At 45.3% G+C, this 19,286-nt stretch overlaps 1 protein-coding gene across 2 annotated transcripts in view; it reads right to left on the reverse strand.

Annotated features, from left to right (window-relative positions):
* The window catches only part of pxdn (peroxidasin), a 104,446-nt gene that overhangs the window by 42,870 nt on the left and 42,290 nt on the right, over positions 1-19,286 (reverse strand). For both annotated transcript variants that reach the window (XM_079528846.1, XM_079528845.1), the window contains 5 exons: positions 16,541-16,658; positions 14,130-14,299; positions 10,781-11,053; positions 8,378-8,653; positions 778-890 (listed from right to left, as the gene is read on the reverse strand). In XM_079528846.1, the coding sequence (XP_079384972.1) occupies positions 778-890; positions 8,378-8,653; positions 10,781-11,053; positions 14,130-14,299; positions 16,541-16,658 (950 nt within the window). The remainder of the gene's footprint in view (positions 1-777; positions 891-8,377; positions 8,654-10,780; positions 11,054-14,129; positions 14,300-16,540; positions 16,659-19,286) is intronic.

The following is a 19,286-nucleotide window of genomic DNA, read 5'->3' on the forward strand; positions in this document are numbered from 1 at the left end:
TGTGTGTGTGTGTGTGTGTGTGTGTGTGTGTGTGTGTGTGTGTGTGGGCGCGCGCGTGCGTGTGTGTGTGTGTGTGTTAGGCTGCGCAAAAGTGACACTATGTATGCTTAGACATACATACATACATACATACATACATACATACATACATACATACATACATACATACATACATACATACATACATACATACATACATACATACACACATTGCTGCGTATAGGAGTGGCTAGCACCACTCAAAAATCGGGAAAATAATGTGCAAAACGTTGAATATATATATATTTTTTTTAACTCAAAGCTTTTCTTCGGGGGTTCCTTGACATGAAAACATTTTAGAACCACTGACAGAAGTTTTTCAGAAAACCGTTTTTAGATTTAGAAGACATTTTGCAGGTCTTAATGGGTAATCTTAATGGCCCGCGAGGGCCATCGGCTCCCCTAAATGTATTTGTTTTAATAATAGCGGCTAGAATGGACTGAATGGGTTTGTATCTGCGAGTCTACCGGAAGGACACCTGGAATACAGACAATGGAGTCTCTAGCTATAGGCTAACCTCTCACCTTGTTCCAGGTCTGCCGGAAGGACACCTGGAATACAGACAGTGGCGTCTCTAGCTAGGCTAACCTCTCACCTTGTTCCAGGTCTACCGGAAGGACACCTGGAATACAGACAATGGAGTCTCTAGCTAGGCTAACCTCTCACCTTGTTCCAGGTCTACCGGAAGGACACCTGGAATACAGACAGTGGCGTCTCTAGCTAGGCTAACCTCTCACCTTGTTCCAGGTGAGGACAGGCTGAGGTTGACCATGAGCGCTGCAGGGAATCTGGACATCTTGGCCAGACTCCACCGTCTGGTCCCTCGGAGCGGTGGTGAAGACAGGCGTTACTGAATGGGTTAACACACACACACACACACACACGCGCACACACACACAAAAACACACGCAAGCGTTAATAATTATGCAGCATGTGTTACAATCACAGTTAAAGGTATATTCAGTGATTTCACTTAATTCAAATATCACTTATTTTTTCTTTTTTTTTGGGGATAATCCTCCCTACCATAGAGTGTGCTGACCATATAAGGAGTTCCTCCCTGTCCCCAGTCAGCCCCTGGGGTCAAAAAACCCTAGTTTCAGTTTTGGTGGCGGGTGGCAAAGCCTTCATCCAATCAGGATGAGAGGGGCCTTCCTCCAATCATGATCGAGTGGGGGCACATGCTGTTGGCCTGTTGCACTTCCCCCCACTGTAGAGTGTGTGCATGTGCACATTTTGTTACTGGGGCGGACTGGGTGGTTTTCCAAATCACTCAAATCACTGAATGCTCCTTTAACAGTAGACTTAACGCATGATGAGAAACAAGAGTTATCCATCAACCCATGGTCTGCATTGCAGCCTTATTTAAGTGGCGCTGCTCTGTGTGTGAACACATTAAAAGATTGAACGGTCGAACACACAATATCGTCAAAGGCATTTCCAAAACCAGCTTTTGTTCTCGTATCCCAAACAACTCGACCTCGATCCCCTCATGTCTCGGCCCTGTTCCAATTACATTAAACGAGAACAGCTGACGTACAGTCAAGAGACTGCATGGGGAGGTCAACAATCATTGAGACACACACACACACACACACACACACACACACACACACACACACACACACACACACACACACACACACACACACACACACACACACACACACACACACACACACACACACACACACACACACACACACACACACACACACACACACACAGCGTGTGATTCATTAGGTCACACAGTGAGCGAGGATCATGACACAATCCTCTCGCAGCTGGAGTCTGGGTTGGGGTGGGGGATCGAGAGGGGGTGGGGGATGGGGGGTCTAGAGGGGAGAGGGGGTGGGCTGGGGTGGGGGATGGGGGGTCTAGAGGGGAGAGGGGGGTGGGTTGGTGGGAAGCATGGTTGTGGTTTGGTCCCTATCCTCTTCCGCGTTACAATTCCTCCAAAGCTGCCGTTAGTACGAAGAGCAGCGAGCCGCCTGCATGCTCCGCGCTGAATTCCCACAGGTCTTTGAGACCTCCAGCGGGCAGGGGGGTGGGGTTAGGGGGCAGGGGGGTGGGGTTAGGGGGCAGGGGGGTGGGGTTAGGGGTTTGGGGGGGATCTGACAGCAGGGTTTCACGCTAATTAACCGCTTTTAACCCATTAAGACCTGAGGCAGATTTGAGAAATGCCCCCATTTTATCTGTTATACTCACTGTTTTGCCCATTTCGCTACCTTATTTAAGGTTTTTGTCTTGTGTCATTATTGACTTTGCTTTTAGCGTTTCTTGTATTTTGTGTTGTAAATGGTAAATGGTAAATGGTGCATTTATATAGCGCCTTTATCCAAGGCGCTTTACATAGATTGTGCATTACATTCACCCATTCACACACACATTAGTACACCGATTGCAGCGGAAGCCATGCAAGGTACCAACCAGCACATCGGGAGCAATTTGGGGTTCAGTGTCTTGCCCAAGGACACTTCGACATGTAGACAGGAGGAGCCGGGATTCGAACCGCCGACCCATGGATCATTGGACGACCTGCTCTACCTCCTGAGCCACAGCCGCCGTTGTGAAGCACTTTGCACTGCCCCGTCTGCACTGCGTCTGCACGTCCAACCACATTATCTTCTGTATCAGTCACGGCCTTTGGACAATCTTTTCTCGGAAGCTACGGCGCTGTCCGTTGTTTAAAACAGATCGGCGATGTTCTGAGGTAATTTCTGGTTTTCCGGTGATCACGATTGGAACATTGGCGTTTTCTGGAGCAAGGATGGTCCTCACCTTAGCTCGCTAGCATTGGTGCTATTGCTTTAGCATCCAAGATGGCGACCAAACCGGACACGCGTCATAGTGGACTATCTATTGAGGGAATCTGAATAGAATTCATACAGTATAACACCCTGACAAATGCCCCCCTTTCTCACTGACAATGTTCCGTTTCTGACAATGCACTGACAATCTGCTGAATTGCCAATGGCAGGACATGTAAAGTTCTCAAACATCTGTACTGTATAATGTATATCTAGTCTACACTGCCCTACAAAGCCAAAGTGTAGTGCTGTAAATGAGTTTGTTGGATGAGGGCTTGGTGAACAGAAATGACAAACAAAAGGTGTCCAATAATAATGTTAAAAAATTATTAAAAAAAAGAAAGAAAAGGTCTCACAAAAAAGGTAATTCAAGAAAAAGGAAAACAATAAACTTACAGGCCTCTAATTCAAGCCTAAGTCTAGAGCTATAACTTTGTGCTTAAATCTAGCTATAGTCTGAGCTACTGACTGTTTTGTTAAAGGGCAGTGCTATTCTCAGCATTGTGCCCTTCCCTCTACTACCTGGAAACTGGAAAGCATGCCATACCCACGATCTGGGCCTTTCATTTGTTGGGTCAAACCAACTGTCTTGAGCACTGGTTGACTCCATACATTCACCAACATCACTAGCGAAAATAAACACAGAAAGCATTTCCCAAACCTTACAGACAATATCATAATCCACAAGGTAAGTATAAATCATGTTTTATAGCAAACAACTCTTTTCATTCATAATATAAATTTACATAGAATGCACACACACACACCCCTCATAAGTGGTACGTCCCAATTAGCTTCCTCCACCCACCTATACAAGGAGCACTGGAGTCATGTGTGACTCTTTTGGAGGATCAGACCAAAAACAGGAAGTATGTGTTGAGCTGCTTGAGCAGTGAGCTCTGTTAAATCAACAAATCTTTCAACCGAGTTTGTCTATCATTTGTATCCTGACATTAATTGAAATGCATATGAAATGAAATATATACAATGTAACCTGGGTCAAGATGTGAACACAAACACGCTGAATACAAACTAACTGGCATTCGAAATGTTTGGTTCCCACCATGTGGCTATAGAAAAAGGTAATGGAGATTATACTGAAACAAAACATACCGGGGCTAAAAAAGTGGGAAAGGCGGTCTTTGTCTTTACCGCATGCAGTAACTACGTTCTTTACCGCATGCAGTAACTACGTTCTTTACCGCATGCAGTAACTACGTTCTTTACCGCATGCAGTAACTACGTTCTTTAGTAACTACGTTCTTTACCGCATGCAGTAACTATGTTCTTTACCGCATGCAGTAACTATGTTCTTTACCGCATGCAGTAACTACGTTCTTTACCGCATGCAGTAACTACGTTCTTTACCGCATGCAGTAACTACGTTCTTTACCGCATGCAGTAACTACGTTCTTTACCGCATGCAGTAACTACGTTCTTTACCGCATGCAGTAACTACGTTCTTCACCGCATGCAGTAACTACGTTCTTCACCGCATGCAGTAACTACGTTCTTTACCGCATGCAGTAACTACGTTCTTTACCGCATGCAGTAACTACGTTCTTTACCGCATGCAGTAACTACGTTCTTTACCGCATGCAGTAACTACGTTCTTCACCGCATGCAGTAACTACGTTCTTTACCGCATGCAGTAACTACGTTCTTTACCGCATGCAGTAACTACGTTCTTTACCGCATGCAGTAACTACGTTCTTCACCGCATGCAGTAACTACGTTCTTTACCGCATGCAGTAACTACGTTCTTTACCGCATGCAGTAACTACGTTCTTTACCGCATGCAGAAACTACGTTTTTGGACACATCAACTTATTTGTGTCCTGTGATGATGATGGCTGAAACGACAAAGAGCGTTTTGGGCAAGGCTGGAGAGTCAGGATATGACAGTGGGAAGCGGGGGAGATCCTCGCCCGGAAACAACAACAAAGGGTTTTACATCCCGGACGAATGCTCAGCTGTCAAAAGTGAAAGCATGACAAACGGCCATGTTTCATCTCCTCCACCTTCCCTTTCTTTATGCCGTTTCCATGTTTAGTCTGTTAACCCTCGGCGTAGCCACTCTTGAGCTTAAAAGAGATATTTCAAGGGTTGACAGCTTTGGTTGTGGGTTTGTGCGCTTATTATTATAGTTTTACAGTGCCGGGGGCCATTATGCAACATGTACTTTTGGGCCATGTTAACCCATTTTGGACTGAGGTCGATAAAAAAAAAGGCTTTGAAAACCCCATGTTTCTATGTCAGCGGTGCTCAACCTTTTTCATGTTAAGTACGCCCAGAATTATCTCTATTGGGCCACGGACCCCCATCTCAAAATATGTAGTTCCAGGGACCCCCCAGAAGCCAATATTTTAGTTAAAAATGTTCGCTCTGAAATATATATTCAAAGATTTGCACCACATTTTCACGATTTTTCAAAAATAGCAGACCTACAAGCTCGTAGCGCGCCACTCGGTGGCGCGCTATGAGCTTGAAGATCTGCTATTTTTCAATAGCTAAAGTATAACATAATGCTTGAAACACCAACATGGGGTTCCCGCCCAAAATGAGTTAACAGGCATTACTACATGGAAAAACATGGTGTCATCTGGGGATTACAGACTTCCATGCTTCCCTGGCCTGCGCCAAGCCTGTAATTTTGGCTACACACACACAGTGCACACAGTACACTCAAGTACACATACACTCTCAAACACACCCAGACAGAAAGGAACAATTGTCCCATTTGCACAAGAGCATGCCATGCACACTCACCAGGAAACGCATTTCTACATACAAAGTTCCTCACATGCATACAGACAAAAACATAATTATAGTGTGCACACGCACGCACACACGTACGTCTGTATTGTTTCACTCTAATTGCAGGCTGTCTTATTTGTGTAAACTACAACAAATTAGTGGATAGTGGATACGGCCCCACTCCTCCCAACCCTTTGACATCCAATTGCATGCGCTCCCCTCCTCTTATACAAATACACAGTGTTTACACCCAAACCTTTAACCCCACACTCAAATATGTCTGGGCAGCAAGAATCGATTGATTGATTGATTGATTGATTTACGTTTATTTTACATGGAGATCAAAACTACTACTATTGGACAAGCCAGATGCACTGCTTAACCCATTTAGACCTGAAGACGATTCTACAAAATTATGTCTTCTAAATCCTGACAGTTTTCAGAAAAACCCATGTTTCCATGTAGGTCGTTCTCAAACATTTTCATGTCGAGGACGCCCAAGAATATATGTAATCGGCCTCCGATCCTATATCTGAAGATAGCACTCGTGCCGGCGCGCTATGAGCTTGTAGATCTGCTATTTTTTAATAGCTAAAGTGTAACATAAATGGTTAAAAACACCAAAAGGTCTGTCTACAGGCGGCTTTAAAAATAAAAGTAACTAGAAAAAGTGCCCTTCTGGGCACAGGTCTCCACCAGGAGGATAGGACTGTGTGAGATGTTTGGCAACATGTTTAGGAGTAATATAAACATGTTTGCCTTTGATGGCAATTGGATGATTTGAGGCATTTTGTTCCAAAAATGTGTTTTGCAAAAATCAACCTGTTGGTGGCGCTATAACAGGCCAATGTGAAAAGGGTGGGATATATTCCTCAGCCTAGTAGGAAAATGTGTGAAAGATTTCACGTAAATTGCATGCTGCGTTCATGATTTGAGGCTTTTGTTCAAAACGGGGCAATCTTGCAAACTGTGAAAGCCAATTATAGCCAATTAGGATGGAATATGAAATATGGGACAGATCCGACTTGAGCACATGACCATAGAGATACTCTGTAACGATTTGTGAGATTTTTGGACAGAATCTGGAGGAGTAATATCAAAAAATGTGTTTTACAAAAGTCGGCCTCCTGGTGGCGCTATAAAAGGCAGATGCGGAAAATGTAGGTCAAAGGTTTGTCCTTGGCCTCTAGGGAGTGTGCATGCAACGTTTCACGCAGATCGGTGCAGTTTTAGGTAAAACATGTGAAAAGCTGCCTCATGGTGGCGCTATAACAGGCCGTTCTGGAAAATGTGGGGCAGAGGTTCATCGTTGGCATCCAGGGAGTGTGTGTGCAAAGTTTGGCATCGGCTGGGTTAACGGTGCCAGAGATTAGCTGGTAACGGACGGACGGAAGGACACACACACGGACGGACACACGGACGGAGTGCAAAACATACTCTCTCCCCATGCCTTCGGCCTGGTGGAGACAATTATGTTGTTTTCTGCACTTGTATGGCCATTGAGGAGTGAAGAAACTCATGGCCAAGCTACACCAGGCTTTTCAGTGCACGTTACACGAATACGCACACACGCGCAAATTTAGGTCCAGTCCTATTTTAAAAAACGCGTACGCGGGGTTCACGTTTAGGGTAAACCCGCACAAAACGTGCGCGAAAAGCCTGGTGTAGCCCGGCCGTCACACGTGTTTTAAGAGAGTAAAAGACAGTAAAATCCTCAGCGTTCATGTATCTATTTGTGTCTCGGAGAGTGTACAAACGTCACGCTTTCGAGTTTGTGGATCTGCTACTTTTGATAATTTTCTGTGACGCTGTAGTATGATCAAGTAGGATACTAATTTATGAAAATAATAATAATAATAAAAAACACAAAATTAAACAGTAAATGTAAATTATGGAGATGAGGTTTCTGCATGACAGCAACAATATACAGAATCTCATCTGGCATGAAGTTAAACAACTGGAATCAAGTCAGTGTTGCCAGATACGATAATTTTAACCTCTGTACGATGTACGATCAATAATTCCAAAAATGCCCAAATGTACGATAATTTTGCCATATCACAAAAAGTGCGTGAATCAGGAAATCTGACCCAAGATCTGTACTTGGAGGCATTAAAAACACACCGGTCACGTCATTCCAGTCCAAGGAAGTTGCCTGCCTCCACGCAGCACATGTGATGCGTATTTGTCTCATAGGACTCTCAAACAAGGTTGTTTCTTAAACTAAATACTTATTTTTCTGTGAAATTACGTATTTTACACGTGTGAACAGCTTTCTTTCAAATACGATAGTTTTAAGCCTCCGAATCTGGTACGATAATTCAACATTTCCCATCTGGAAACAATGAATGCTCAGACATGCTATCAACTCATTTTGGATAAAAAAATATAGTTTTTCTCCTCTGGTGAAAACCTGGAGGCTGCATTATGGCAGTCAAATCTGGTCACATATCTCCCATAAAAACACCAGGAAAGTGTTTATTTTCTCCCAAACATCATTAAAATAAGATCTGGTTGCAAAAGGGGTGAAGTGGCCGTTTAACACATTTTGGGCGGGAACCCCTTTTGGTGTTAGCATTATGTTATGCTTTAGCTATTGAAAAATAGCAGATCTACAAGCTTCGTAGCGCGCCACTCAGTGGCGCGCTACGAGCTTGTAGGTCTGACATAGAAACATAGCTTTTTCAGAAAACTGTCAGGATGTAGAAGACATTTTTAGAATCTGATCTCAGGTCAAAATGGGTTAAGTAAAACAATTGGAGCCACTCACCTCTCTGCTGGATGCTGAGCTGCGCGGCGGCGCGCACCGTGCCCACAACGCTCACCGCCTGGCACTCGTACTGGCCCTCGTCGTGCGCGGCCACGCGCGTGATGCGCAGCGCGCCCGTGGACAGCACGGCGAGCCGGCGGTCCACGGGGAGCGCGCTGCCGCCACGTGTCCAGGCGATGACCGGCACCGGGTAGCCGCTGGCCTCGCACGGGAAGTCCACCGTGTGGCCCTCCAGGACCGACTGGTCCCGCGGCGTCACCGTGAACTGGGGGACGGCTGGGTGGGCGGGGCAGGGGGGGGGGAAGAACGGAGGCATTGTGGTTTAAGTGTGAGTCACACAAAAGTGAGGACAGAAAAGTGAAGACGCAAATTGTGATTGGCCGGAATTACATTTGTGATGATTTGATTGGTTGACCACGGAATGTGATGTATAATGATGTATGATGATAAGAGTGCCACTCACTTGTGATTGTGATTTTACAGGAAGCAATGTGAAACAGGAATAATACAAACTAGAAAAAGTGCCCTTCTGGGCACAGGTCTCCACCAGGAGGATAGGAGTGTGTGTGATGTTTGGCAAAATGTTTAGGAGTGATATAAACATGTTTGTTTGTTTTTTGCAACAATTTTCTTCATTGTGTTGAGGAAATGCAGAGTCAGATCACTCATAGCATCTCTGAGGATAGAATTCTGGATGAGCAGGACATGTGCAGCATTTCGTACAAAACGGGCCACTCCTGAAGACTTTGGAAGCCAATCAGTGTAGAATCTGAGAAATCAAACAGACTCGTCTTGATCACATGACTACAGAGATCTTGTATACCGATTTGCATGAGATTTGGATGAAATCTGTGCGACTAATATAAACAATGTGTTTTGCAGAAATCGGCCTCATGGTGGCGCTATAACCAGCAAGATGTGGAGGGATGCAGGGAAAATGTTTTTCCATGCCTCTAGGGAGTGCGCATACAAAGTTGTACACAGAACGATGCAGTTATAGGTAAAAACAGGAATTGCCCTGTTATAGCGCCACCATGAGGCTGGTTTGGAAAATAAATTGTGTCATGTCGTCCTCAGCCTAGTGGAAATGTGCGTGTATAATTTCACGGAAATTGCACACTGTGTTTGTGATTTGTGGCATTTTGTTCGAAACGGACCAATCATGTGAGCTTTGGAAGCGAATCTTAGCCAATCAGGAAGGAAGATGGGAAATGGTGCAGATCCGTGTTGATCACATGACTGGAGATAGTGTATACCAAATTGTGTGATGTATGGATAAAATGTGTACGGGTAATCTACAGAAATGTGTTTTGCCTAAATCGGCCTCATGGTGGCGCTATAACAGGCTGTTGAGGAATATTTGGAGCAGAGGTTCGTCGTTGGCATCCTGGGAGTGTGTGTGCAAAGTTTGGCATGGATCGGGCCAACGGTGCCGGAGATTAGCTGGTAACAGACGGACGGAAGGAAGGAAGGACGGACGGACGGACGGACGGACACACACACACACACACGGACGGAGTGCAAAACATACTCTCTCCCCATGCCTTCGGCCTGGTGGAGACAATCAGGGTAACTTGGAATTTACAAGTGTTTCCATTAAAACATTGGCATGGCACAAAGAATTAACCATATCTATATATGAGGATAAGATTTTTTTTCCTCAAACATACTGTAGATCCAAACATAGATCCAATACGTCACAATGCAACGCATTGTGAGCCGATCTGCTATTTTCAAAATATTTGTATACATTTGAAAACTTGAAATTAGCACTTTAAATTTTTGGTACATTAATACTTTCAGCGCCATTGCCGTCGATTAAAGTCAATTGAAGCCTAATTTTGATACTGACGCTTAACGCCATTGCCGACGGCCTTCGGCAATTGCGCTTTTATGGCACGTTCGATTGCTCGAGCCATAATGCTACTCACGTTAGCCGGTTAGCTAGCTGTGTTGTTAGCACAGCACTGGATCGCCCATCTTAGATCGTCGTCGCCATAATAATCCATTCTATCCATTTCTTTCAATCGCCTGTATCTCCTATTCCTTGTCCCAGATGGCATTTTGGTCAAAACAGCGTTTCTTTGACGGCACAGATATGACGATCTGGAGCTCTGCAGAGCTCCGGTCTGGCTTCAGATGGTAAACAAGGCCTGTCCGCTCTGTGTAGCTTCCAAGGTTATGACTACTGCTCATGGACCGGAAATGGTGGCTTTTCAAAATAAGAGCTCAAATTAAAAAAATGCTGGCGTGAATTAGATCCTAATTTTTCAATAAATGATAGCGGCCTAAGTGTTAAGTACATTTTGATACCAATACTTTTGTACTTTTACTCAAGTCCATTTTGAATAAGCATGTCTATATTGCAGTATCACGTTTTACAGTGGGGCCTCTCTCTCTCACCTTGTACGATGATGTAGGCGGTGGCGTGTATGGTGTCCACGTTGTTGGAGGCGAAGCAGGCGTACTGGCCGCCGTCGGCCTGCACCACGTTCTGGATGAAGAGCCCGCCGGACGGCGTGGTGTTGATGCGCGCGTCGTTGGGCAGCGGCGTGCGGTCCCCCCGGGTCCACGAGACCCGCGGCTGGGGCTGGCCCGTGGCGCTGCACTCCAGGGTCACGCTCTCCCCCACCAGCACCTCCGTGTTCTGGGGCTGGATCACGAAGCTGGGACGCGCTGCCAGACGGGATGTTGTTGATGTGGAGGAGGAGGTGATGATGGCGGTTGTTGGGAGAAGAGAAGAGAAGAGAAGAGAAGAGAAGAGAAGAGAAGAGAAGAGAAGAGAAGAGAAGAGAAGAGAGAAATATTTGGTTTTAGGCGAGTGCGAGGGGGGCACGAATAAGTGGGTCTAGGGAACAAGCCTTTAAGCCAAATTCCAATACCTCAAATCTCGGCCACTCGCTCACTTCAGCATGGTGGTGTTACGGTGAAATTGGTGACCTGCCGAAATATGACCATCTTGTGGACTTCACATAACTTACATGGAGGTCTTTAAATATGCGGCCTCAATACCGCTAGGTTGAACTGTGCTAATAAACAAACCGCAATGATTTACGTTTGGAGTCAGACACTGAAATTATTTGACGTCTACACGATTGTCACATATCTCAGCAGGTCACCAATTTGTGAGTGACCGTGGCCGAGATTTGGGCTATTGTAATTCAGCTTTAGCATTAATATGACTAAGAGTGTACAGATGGAACCAAATGGACTCTTACGGGTCCATTTGGTTCCATTAAAACATTGGCTTTGGTGCAAAGATTGAACCATTATCGTCTCTGTTCTGTAGAAACCTCAGATATCCAGTGTATGAACAATGCATGGATGACGTTGCCCCAAGGACCCCTGGGGGTCCCCGGACCCCACTTTGACAACCACAGGCTTAGCCCGGTCGTATCATTGAAGCATCTTTAGAGGCTTCGAAGCAACCTCCAAGGTTCATGTAGAAACATTGGAGAACATCTGGGGCAGTATTATGCGTGTCTTAAGTACCAGGTCTTATTACTTAACTTAAGACCTGGAGGCGTGATCAATGCCATTTGGCTATTCTGAGTGGCCAAACAGCATTGACCACGCCTCCAGGTCTTAAGTTAAGTAATAAGACCTGGTCTTATTACTTAACACGCATAATACTGCCCCTGGAGTCACCCCGACTCTCCCACAGCACGCTGTGTTAACTATATTGCTGACTGCACTTGCTGTGTTCATGTGCCCAACTCTGGTACTGTGGCTGGTACTTTTATAATTATTATTATTATTATTATTATTATTAGTTGGGAACCACTGCTATTCTATGCTTAGTTATAATAAGAACTTTGCAACTTCTTAAAAGCACAATTCATCAGTTTCAGGATTCAAATGCAAAAGTATGAAAAAGTAGCAGAATCTGCTACTTTTGACAATTTTGTCCCTGCACTGCATATGACCGTAACTAATACCGTCCCGTCCTGTCCCCACACACACACACACACACACACACACACACACACACACACACACACACACACACACACACACACACACACACACACACACACACACACACACACACACACACACACACACACACACACACACACACACACACACACACACACACACACACACACACACACACACACACACACACACACACACACACACCACTTCCGTGCTGTGTACACCACGCTGGGATGGGCCCCTGATGTCCATATTTGGCCAGTGATTACAGTTGGGTCAGGGGAAAATATGTACACAAGCCAGGCAGCCTGCATGGCGTTTACAATCACACGGAGACAGGAAACGCTCCACATCTGCTCTCAGCAGCGACAGTTCCAACTTTAACTAGGGGACGGGACGGCCCCCCTCCCTCGGGTCATCCGTTACCCGGGCGACAACCCCGGGGTCACCTGGAGACAGCCCACTTAATCTCCCCTGTGGAGACGGTCTATCAGTGGGTAAACTGATAGATGTTAGCGCGGCATACTGCCATTAAGTGTGCGAGTGTGTGTGTGTGTGTTTGAGTGTGACTGAGTGAGTGAGACACATGGAAGCATAGAAATTACATTTGAAAGTGTGTGTGTGGGTGTGTGCGTGCGTGCGTGTGTGCGTGCGCGCAGAGGGGGAACACGTTCTTTCCGTGCAAGCCAGCAGGCTTTGCTCATGGCTCAGTGGCACATCCCAGCTATTTGACCCCACCGACCTCTGCAGGCGACCTCGGTGACCCCTCACAGTGAAGAGCACACACCAGGAGTGGAGCGAGGGGTGCACCTTGCAGCTCAACTGCCACTCCTCTCAGGGACAGCAGACTATCGTCACAGAATATACCTCTGTGTGGTGGTGGTGGGGGGGGGGGGGGGGTTACCTTGCCGCTATTGTAACTCCAAGTATTGGTGAGATATCTTAAATAGTTGCACCATAGATACATTTTGTTTATGATCCAATACATATTCTCCCCGTTGACTTACAGGTGTCAAAGTCACACTTTTAGCACACATCTATTCTTGAAAAACAATATAGTAGATTATTTGTATTATATATATATATATATATATATATATATATATATATTCGACAAGCTCAAAGCTTTTGAGCTTGTCGATCGGCTATTTTTGATCGATTAATTTGAATCCTGAAAACTAACAGTTTTGGACATAATATGAGGTTTCCACCCGGCGGACACAATATACTGTAGACCAAACACACTGTGCCAGTGTGTGCTTTTTTGACTCCAGATAGTACAAATGGACCAGCAGCGGTTCTACTCCGAGTCTCTCTCGTGTGACTGAACTTCTCACCCTATCTTATAAAGGGAGATGCCAGCCACCTTATTCTTTCGGTCATGACCCACACTTCATGACCATAGGTGAGAGTAGGAACGAAGATTGCTTGGTAGACAGAGAGCTTTGCCTTCTGGCTCAACTCTCTTTTCGTCACAACAGTGCGGTACAGCGACTGCAATACCGCCCCTGTCGCTCCGATTCTCCGGCTGATCTCCTTCTCCATCCTCCCCTCACTCATGAACAAGACCCCGGGATACTTGAACTCCTTCACCTGGGGTAATGCCTCATTCCCTACCCGGACTGCACAATCCACCGGTTTCCTGCTGAGAACCATGGCCTCAGATTTGGAGACGCATAAGGAAACTAAATTATGATTTTTATAATTTTGTCATTTTTTTTTCTTCACATTTCCAAATGATTTTGTTCTGAGGGACACAAAGTGGCACATTTGTGTAGAATGACCCCACATATATATACATGCAGTTGCTTACAGGGTGCACCAAAATAGCGGAGCGTGACCTCGGAGGTCTTGACCTCCCCGGCCACATTCCTGGCCATGCACTGGTAGACCCCCTCGTCCGTCTCCCGGGTGTCCTGGATCATCAGCGTCCCATCCTCCAGCAGGTTGAGACGGCTGTCGTCCCGCATGTTCAGAGCATTACTGCCAGGAGGAGCACACGCGCGCGCACACACACACACACACACACACACACACACACACACACACACACACACACACACACACACACACACACACACACACACACACACACACACACACACACACACACACACACACACACACACACATTAAGAGACATGTTCAGAGCATTGCCACACACACACACACACACACACACACACACACACACACACACACACACACACACACACGCACACGCACACGCACACGCGCACGCACGCACACGCACACACGCACATTTCATTTTATACTCTCAAGAGTTAAATATCTATCAGGGTTACCAACTGTCTCTTCCATCATTTAGCTGGGGGCCACCTGGAACCTCTTCAAGATGGTCCCCGGACAACTGGTTGAGAACCACTGAGTTATAGGCCTACTAATAAAACACACATTTTCTTAAAATGTCCACCAAATGTTCCCCTATCCACAGAGACCCCCAATTTTGATTTGTCGTTAATTAAACCCAGCTGAGAGTAGACTGATGTCAAGGACTCGGAGATAAAAGCTAAATAAAATCACATGACATGAAGAAATGTTTTGTTAATCTAATCTCTTTATCTTGTAGATAGGCTTGTAGATAAGCTTCCATAGAAGCCAGCATGTCTTCTATGGGAGTCTATCTACAAGCCTAGCTACCAATAAAGCTTGTAGATAGGCTTCCATAGAAGACATGCTGAATGACTGAAATCAGTCGTGGCGACTGAGAACTTTATTCGATGAGGACTCTATCTAGTCTTGGAAGAAAGGACTCCCCAACACGTGGAAAAATATGTTTTGGGAACAAAGTATCCATCATGTTAGGCGTAATACTGAGACATCATCAGGGTATAACCTGAAGAAGGTATGTGAACCAGAATAAACGGCAAACAAACAATCTCTTCTACAAAAATGAGTCCTATGGTCCAGTTTGTCATTAGAGGTGCTTCGATCGTAAATCGCTGATCGGCTGACGATTTTCACTCCAAATGCCTCGATGGGTGATCTGCAATTTACCCGATCTGGAGAAAACAATCTTTTATACCATTTAACTGGTGTAAAAGTCAATCAGATATAGAAGTATAATATTGTTTTGCATCTTAATGACAGGCCTAAACATTCTCCCCTTCTTCCCCACACTCACAGGAACAGTTTTGACGTGGGTTTTGACATAATAATTTTGGAAATATAAAATTTGTCCCCTTACGCACAAGATCGGTATCGGTATAGAGGGTATGCCTATGCATAAAGTGAATGCCAGATCGAGTGGCAAATCGAGTGGCAAAGTGAGTGACAAAGTGAATTTAATGTTGATTAAAGTCATTTAATGCAATCAAATATGACTTTTCTGTTTGGATGTATGGGCTGTCAAGGCCAGAAAGTAGTTTTTTGCCACTCAGTAGGCATTTCCGCATAACTTCCTGGTATGATGATGATGTCATACCCTCTATAGGCTGATCGTGAGAAAAACAATCGATAATCGAGATGGGTCCCACAAAAACGGATCGGAGCACCTCTATGTCATGCACAAACATGAGGATTATACTGGTCATTGAACCAAAAATAGTCTTCTCTTGAGGACAGAGAACAACAACTTGCAAGGGGGACTGGTTTTCAACATACTCAAGGGAACAGTGCCCATGTGCTACGGATCAAAGTACTTCAAAACGTTGAGAAACGCCCACAGGCTGACACAACACTCTCACCCCCCCCCCCCACCCCCCCCACCCCACCCCACACACACATTCGGCTGAATTCGGGATGAATTCACTATGCCAACAAAATGTGGAATGCCCTAACAGCAGCCATCAAAAAGTGTGACTCCGTAGTCCCAACTCTCCTTCGAAACCGCCATAAAAGAGCACCTAGACATGTCTTCTGTACTGTTATATATACTGTTATAAAATACTGTTAATAAAGTATCAATGTAATCAATGTATCAATATGAGTCTCTGAGGTCTTTCCGTCCTGCATGGCGAAATGTGTGTAACTTGTTCCTGAGCCAGATGATCTGAGGTTTGGGGTTACTAACTTGTTCCTGAGCCAGATGATCTGAGGTTTGGGGTTACTAACTTGTTGGAGTTGTTCCTGAGCCAGATGATCTGAGGTTTGGGGTTACTAACTTGTTGGAGTTGTTCCTGAGCCAGATGATCTGAGGTTTGGGGTTACTAACTTGTTGGAGTTGTTCCTGAGCCAGATGATCTGAGGTTTGGGGTTACTTACTTGTTCCTGAGCCAGATGATCTGAGGTTTGGGGTTGCCCTCGGCCCTGCAGGTGAAGTAGACGGTGTTCCCTGACGTCACGTCCACGTCCTGGGGCTGCGACGTGATCCTGGGCACCTCTGGAGGGCAGGGAGAGAGACACACAAGGATGAGACGGACGGTGGAGGACAGGGAGAGACACGAGGATGAAACGATGGAGGAAAACAGTCTAATGTCCCTCACCGCCAGCCATAGAAAAGGCTGGCAAAATTCACATCCCAAAAAACAGGAAGCGAAATTGATATGGGACCACTTTAAAAGTCTTCAGAAACGTCAATATTGTAACCGCGAGGTAACAACGATTTAGTAATGAGCCGCTAACATCGACGTTCTCTGTTCAATCACCTCAATCTGAGCCTCAATTCCGAAATAAAACGCGGCCAACGATTGCGCGTATAATGGAAGTGGGGGCGGCGGGGAAACATTGACAGACCACAGTGGAAGCAAGTGTTCCCTAGCGACGGGTTAGCTACTACTCAGTAGATATTAGCGAGACTATTCTGAATCAATAAAAAAAACCCGAATCACGTCAATCATGTCAACGGCAGGAATAGACATCACGTCATTCACGTCAATCACATAATTGGCGGCCAAAGAGTTAAGACCTGAGGCCGAATGCCTTGTAAATCTGTAGTTCTCACACTTTTTGTGCCAAGGACCCCCACACACTTTCAAGATAAACAAAAAAACAAAAATAGCAGATGTATATCTGCTATTTTGTAATAGCCAACGCAAAAATCTAATATTTCACATGGATGCTTTCCCGATTTTAATGGGTTATAAGGTCGACGGCAGGGGTGACATGAGTGTTTGATTTGGAATCCTCTGCTGTGATCGTCGCGCCCGTCCGTGTTTCAGGCTTTCGGATCCGTTACTTTTGATGCTTTCCTGTGACGCTGAGGTGTGATCAAGTAGGGCCGTTGATTTACGAAAAAACACAAAAAAGTTAGAATATGGAGATACGAGGTTTCTGCCCGACAGCAACGACATGTAATTACAGTATAACAACATGTACAGATACCGGGACGGGGCAAGCAGAGGAAAAGGTAATTACGCAGCGTCCGTGCAGGTCAAAGGTGGCGTTAAGAGGTCATGATATGGTGCACAGGAGGGCCTGTCGGTCTGATGTTCATTCTTTTTGTGCGTGTCTCTCCCGCAAAGGCTCCCATAGAGAGCCAGAGGCCATCTCTGACCAGTCTCTCCCAGGGTGCAGGGCTAGCTGCTGATAAGTAATAATAATGCCTGGGAAGACAGCCAGACAGCCAAGGACAGACGGCAGACTAAAGCCAACACCAGCTTCCCTCTGCCAAGGATCTCTGTACATTATTATATAGAGGAGACTATTAGGCCTCTCTCTCAGACTGTGTGTGTGTGTGTGTGTGTGTGCGTGTGTGTGTGTGTGCGTACTTAGTTTTGAGTAGGAGACAAGTAAGGCCTCCTCAAAAGTAAACGTATCACACAGCTCTTGCATGACCCCATGAAATTGCCGGTGAAATGAAGAGTGTGAGAGTTGGATCATCATAGTTGCAAATCTCTGGTGAATCACTGTAGTTCCATGAGGTAACTCTCAAATACATTGAAAAAGGTTTCATTCATAACATTTTAAATGTGAAAATGACCTTTGATCTTGGTGTTCAGGCTCTATTAGCCGATTCTAAAATTGCCTTCTGAAGTTTTCTGAAAAAAACGTTTTGATGTTGCTATATACAGTAGGCCTACTGTACATAGCGACAACTTCCCCAAAAAGGGTTCCTGTCCTAAATGGTTTAAGAGCAAAAGCGTCACCACACTAGGACAAGCACACAAACCACTACAGTATTGCGGCTTGGTCACTGAACAAGGCATTGTGATTTGTGCGGCTTCATTCACAAACTGCACGCGTAGTATAACTTACTATTGATGCCTAGAGAGTAGAGAGAGGACAGGAAGGCCACCCTACTACACAGTATGTCTTTGTTCTTGTCCTTTTTAATCCCATGATTTTGTAACCCATTTTTCACCCGCTGCCAATTGCCTAAACTGTAATCCTGGGCTCTACTGTCCCTCTGCCAACCTGGGGAGAGCCCCGAACTGAGCTCATGCTTCCTTCAATGCATGAGGAGTGAGCAGGCCGCTTCTTGTCGTAGCGCGTGGAAGGAACACGCAACACAACATAGATTAGATGAGACGTTGAGAACCCATGCTATCCGTAGGATACCTGTGCAATATTCGTGAGATTATCGCCGGCTAATACAATCAGATAATTGGGGGGTATTGAAAACTAGGAGCACATTTATTATAGCATAGGCTGCTTTGATTACGGGAAGATATTAATTGACAATAATATGTTGACAAATAAAATGTATTACGTGAATACGTTCAAATAAAATGTATTACGTGAAAATAGTGACGAGATGCTACTAGCATTAACATGTAGGGCAAGTATAAATATAAAATTTACCTCGAGTTTGAAGATGTTGTTAACAAAAGTATTGTTGTCTTTGTATACCGACACATTTAGCTGTAAATTGGTGGGCGTGAATTTCTGTAGTAAGACCCACCCCATAGACTCCCCCTTCGCTCTTGTTGTTTCGAGCAAGAATAAAACCCACAAAGAAGAAGAAGAAGGAAGTCCTGCCCCGCTGTCTGGGCCCAACCAATAGTCCGCCATATAGAAAGATGGCGGATTTGAAATCGCTGCAAAAAAGGCTTCATTTACAGTCTGTATA

The sequence above is a fragment of the Electrona antarctica genome (genome assembly GCF_951216825.1).
Source record: "Electrona antarctica genome assembly, chromosome: 18".
Classification (NCBI taxonomy): domain Eukaryota; kingdom Metazoa; phylum Chordata; class Actinopteri; order Myctophiformes; family Myctophidae; genus Electrona; species Electrona antarctica.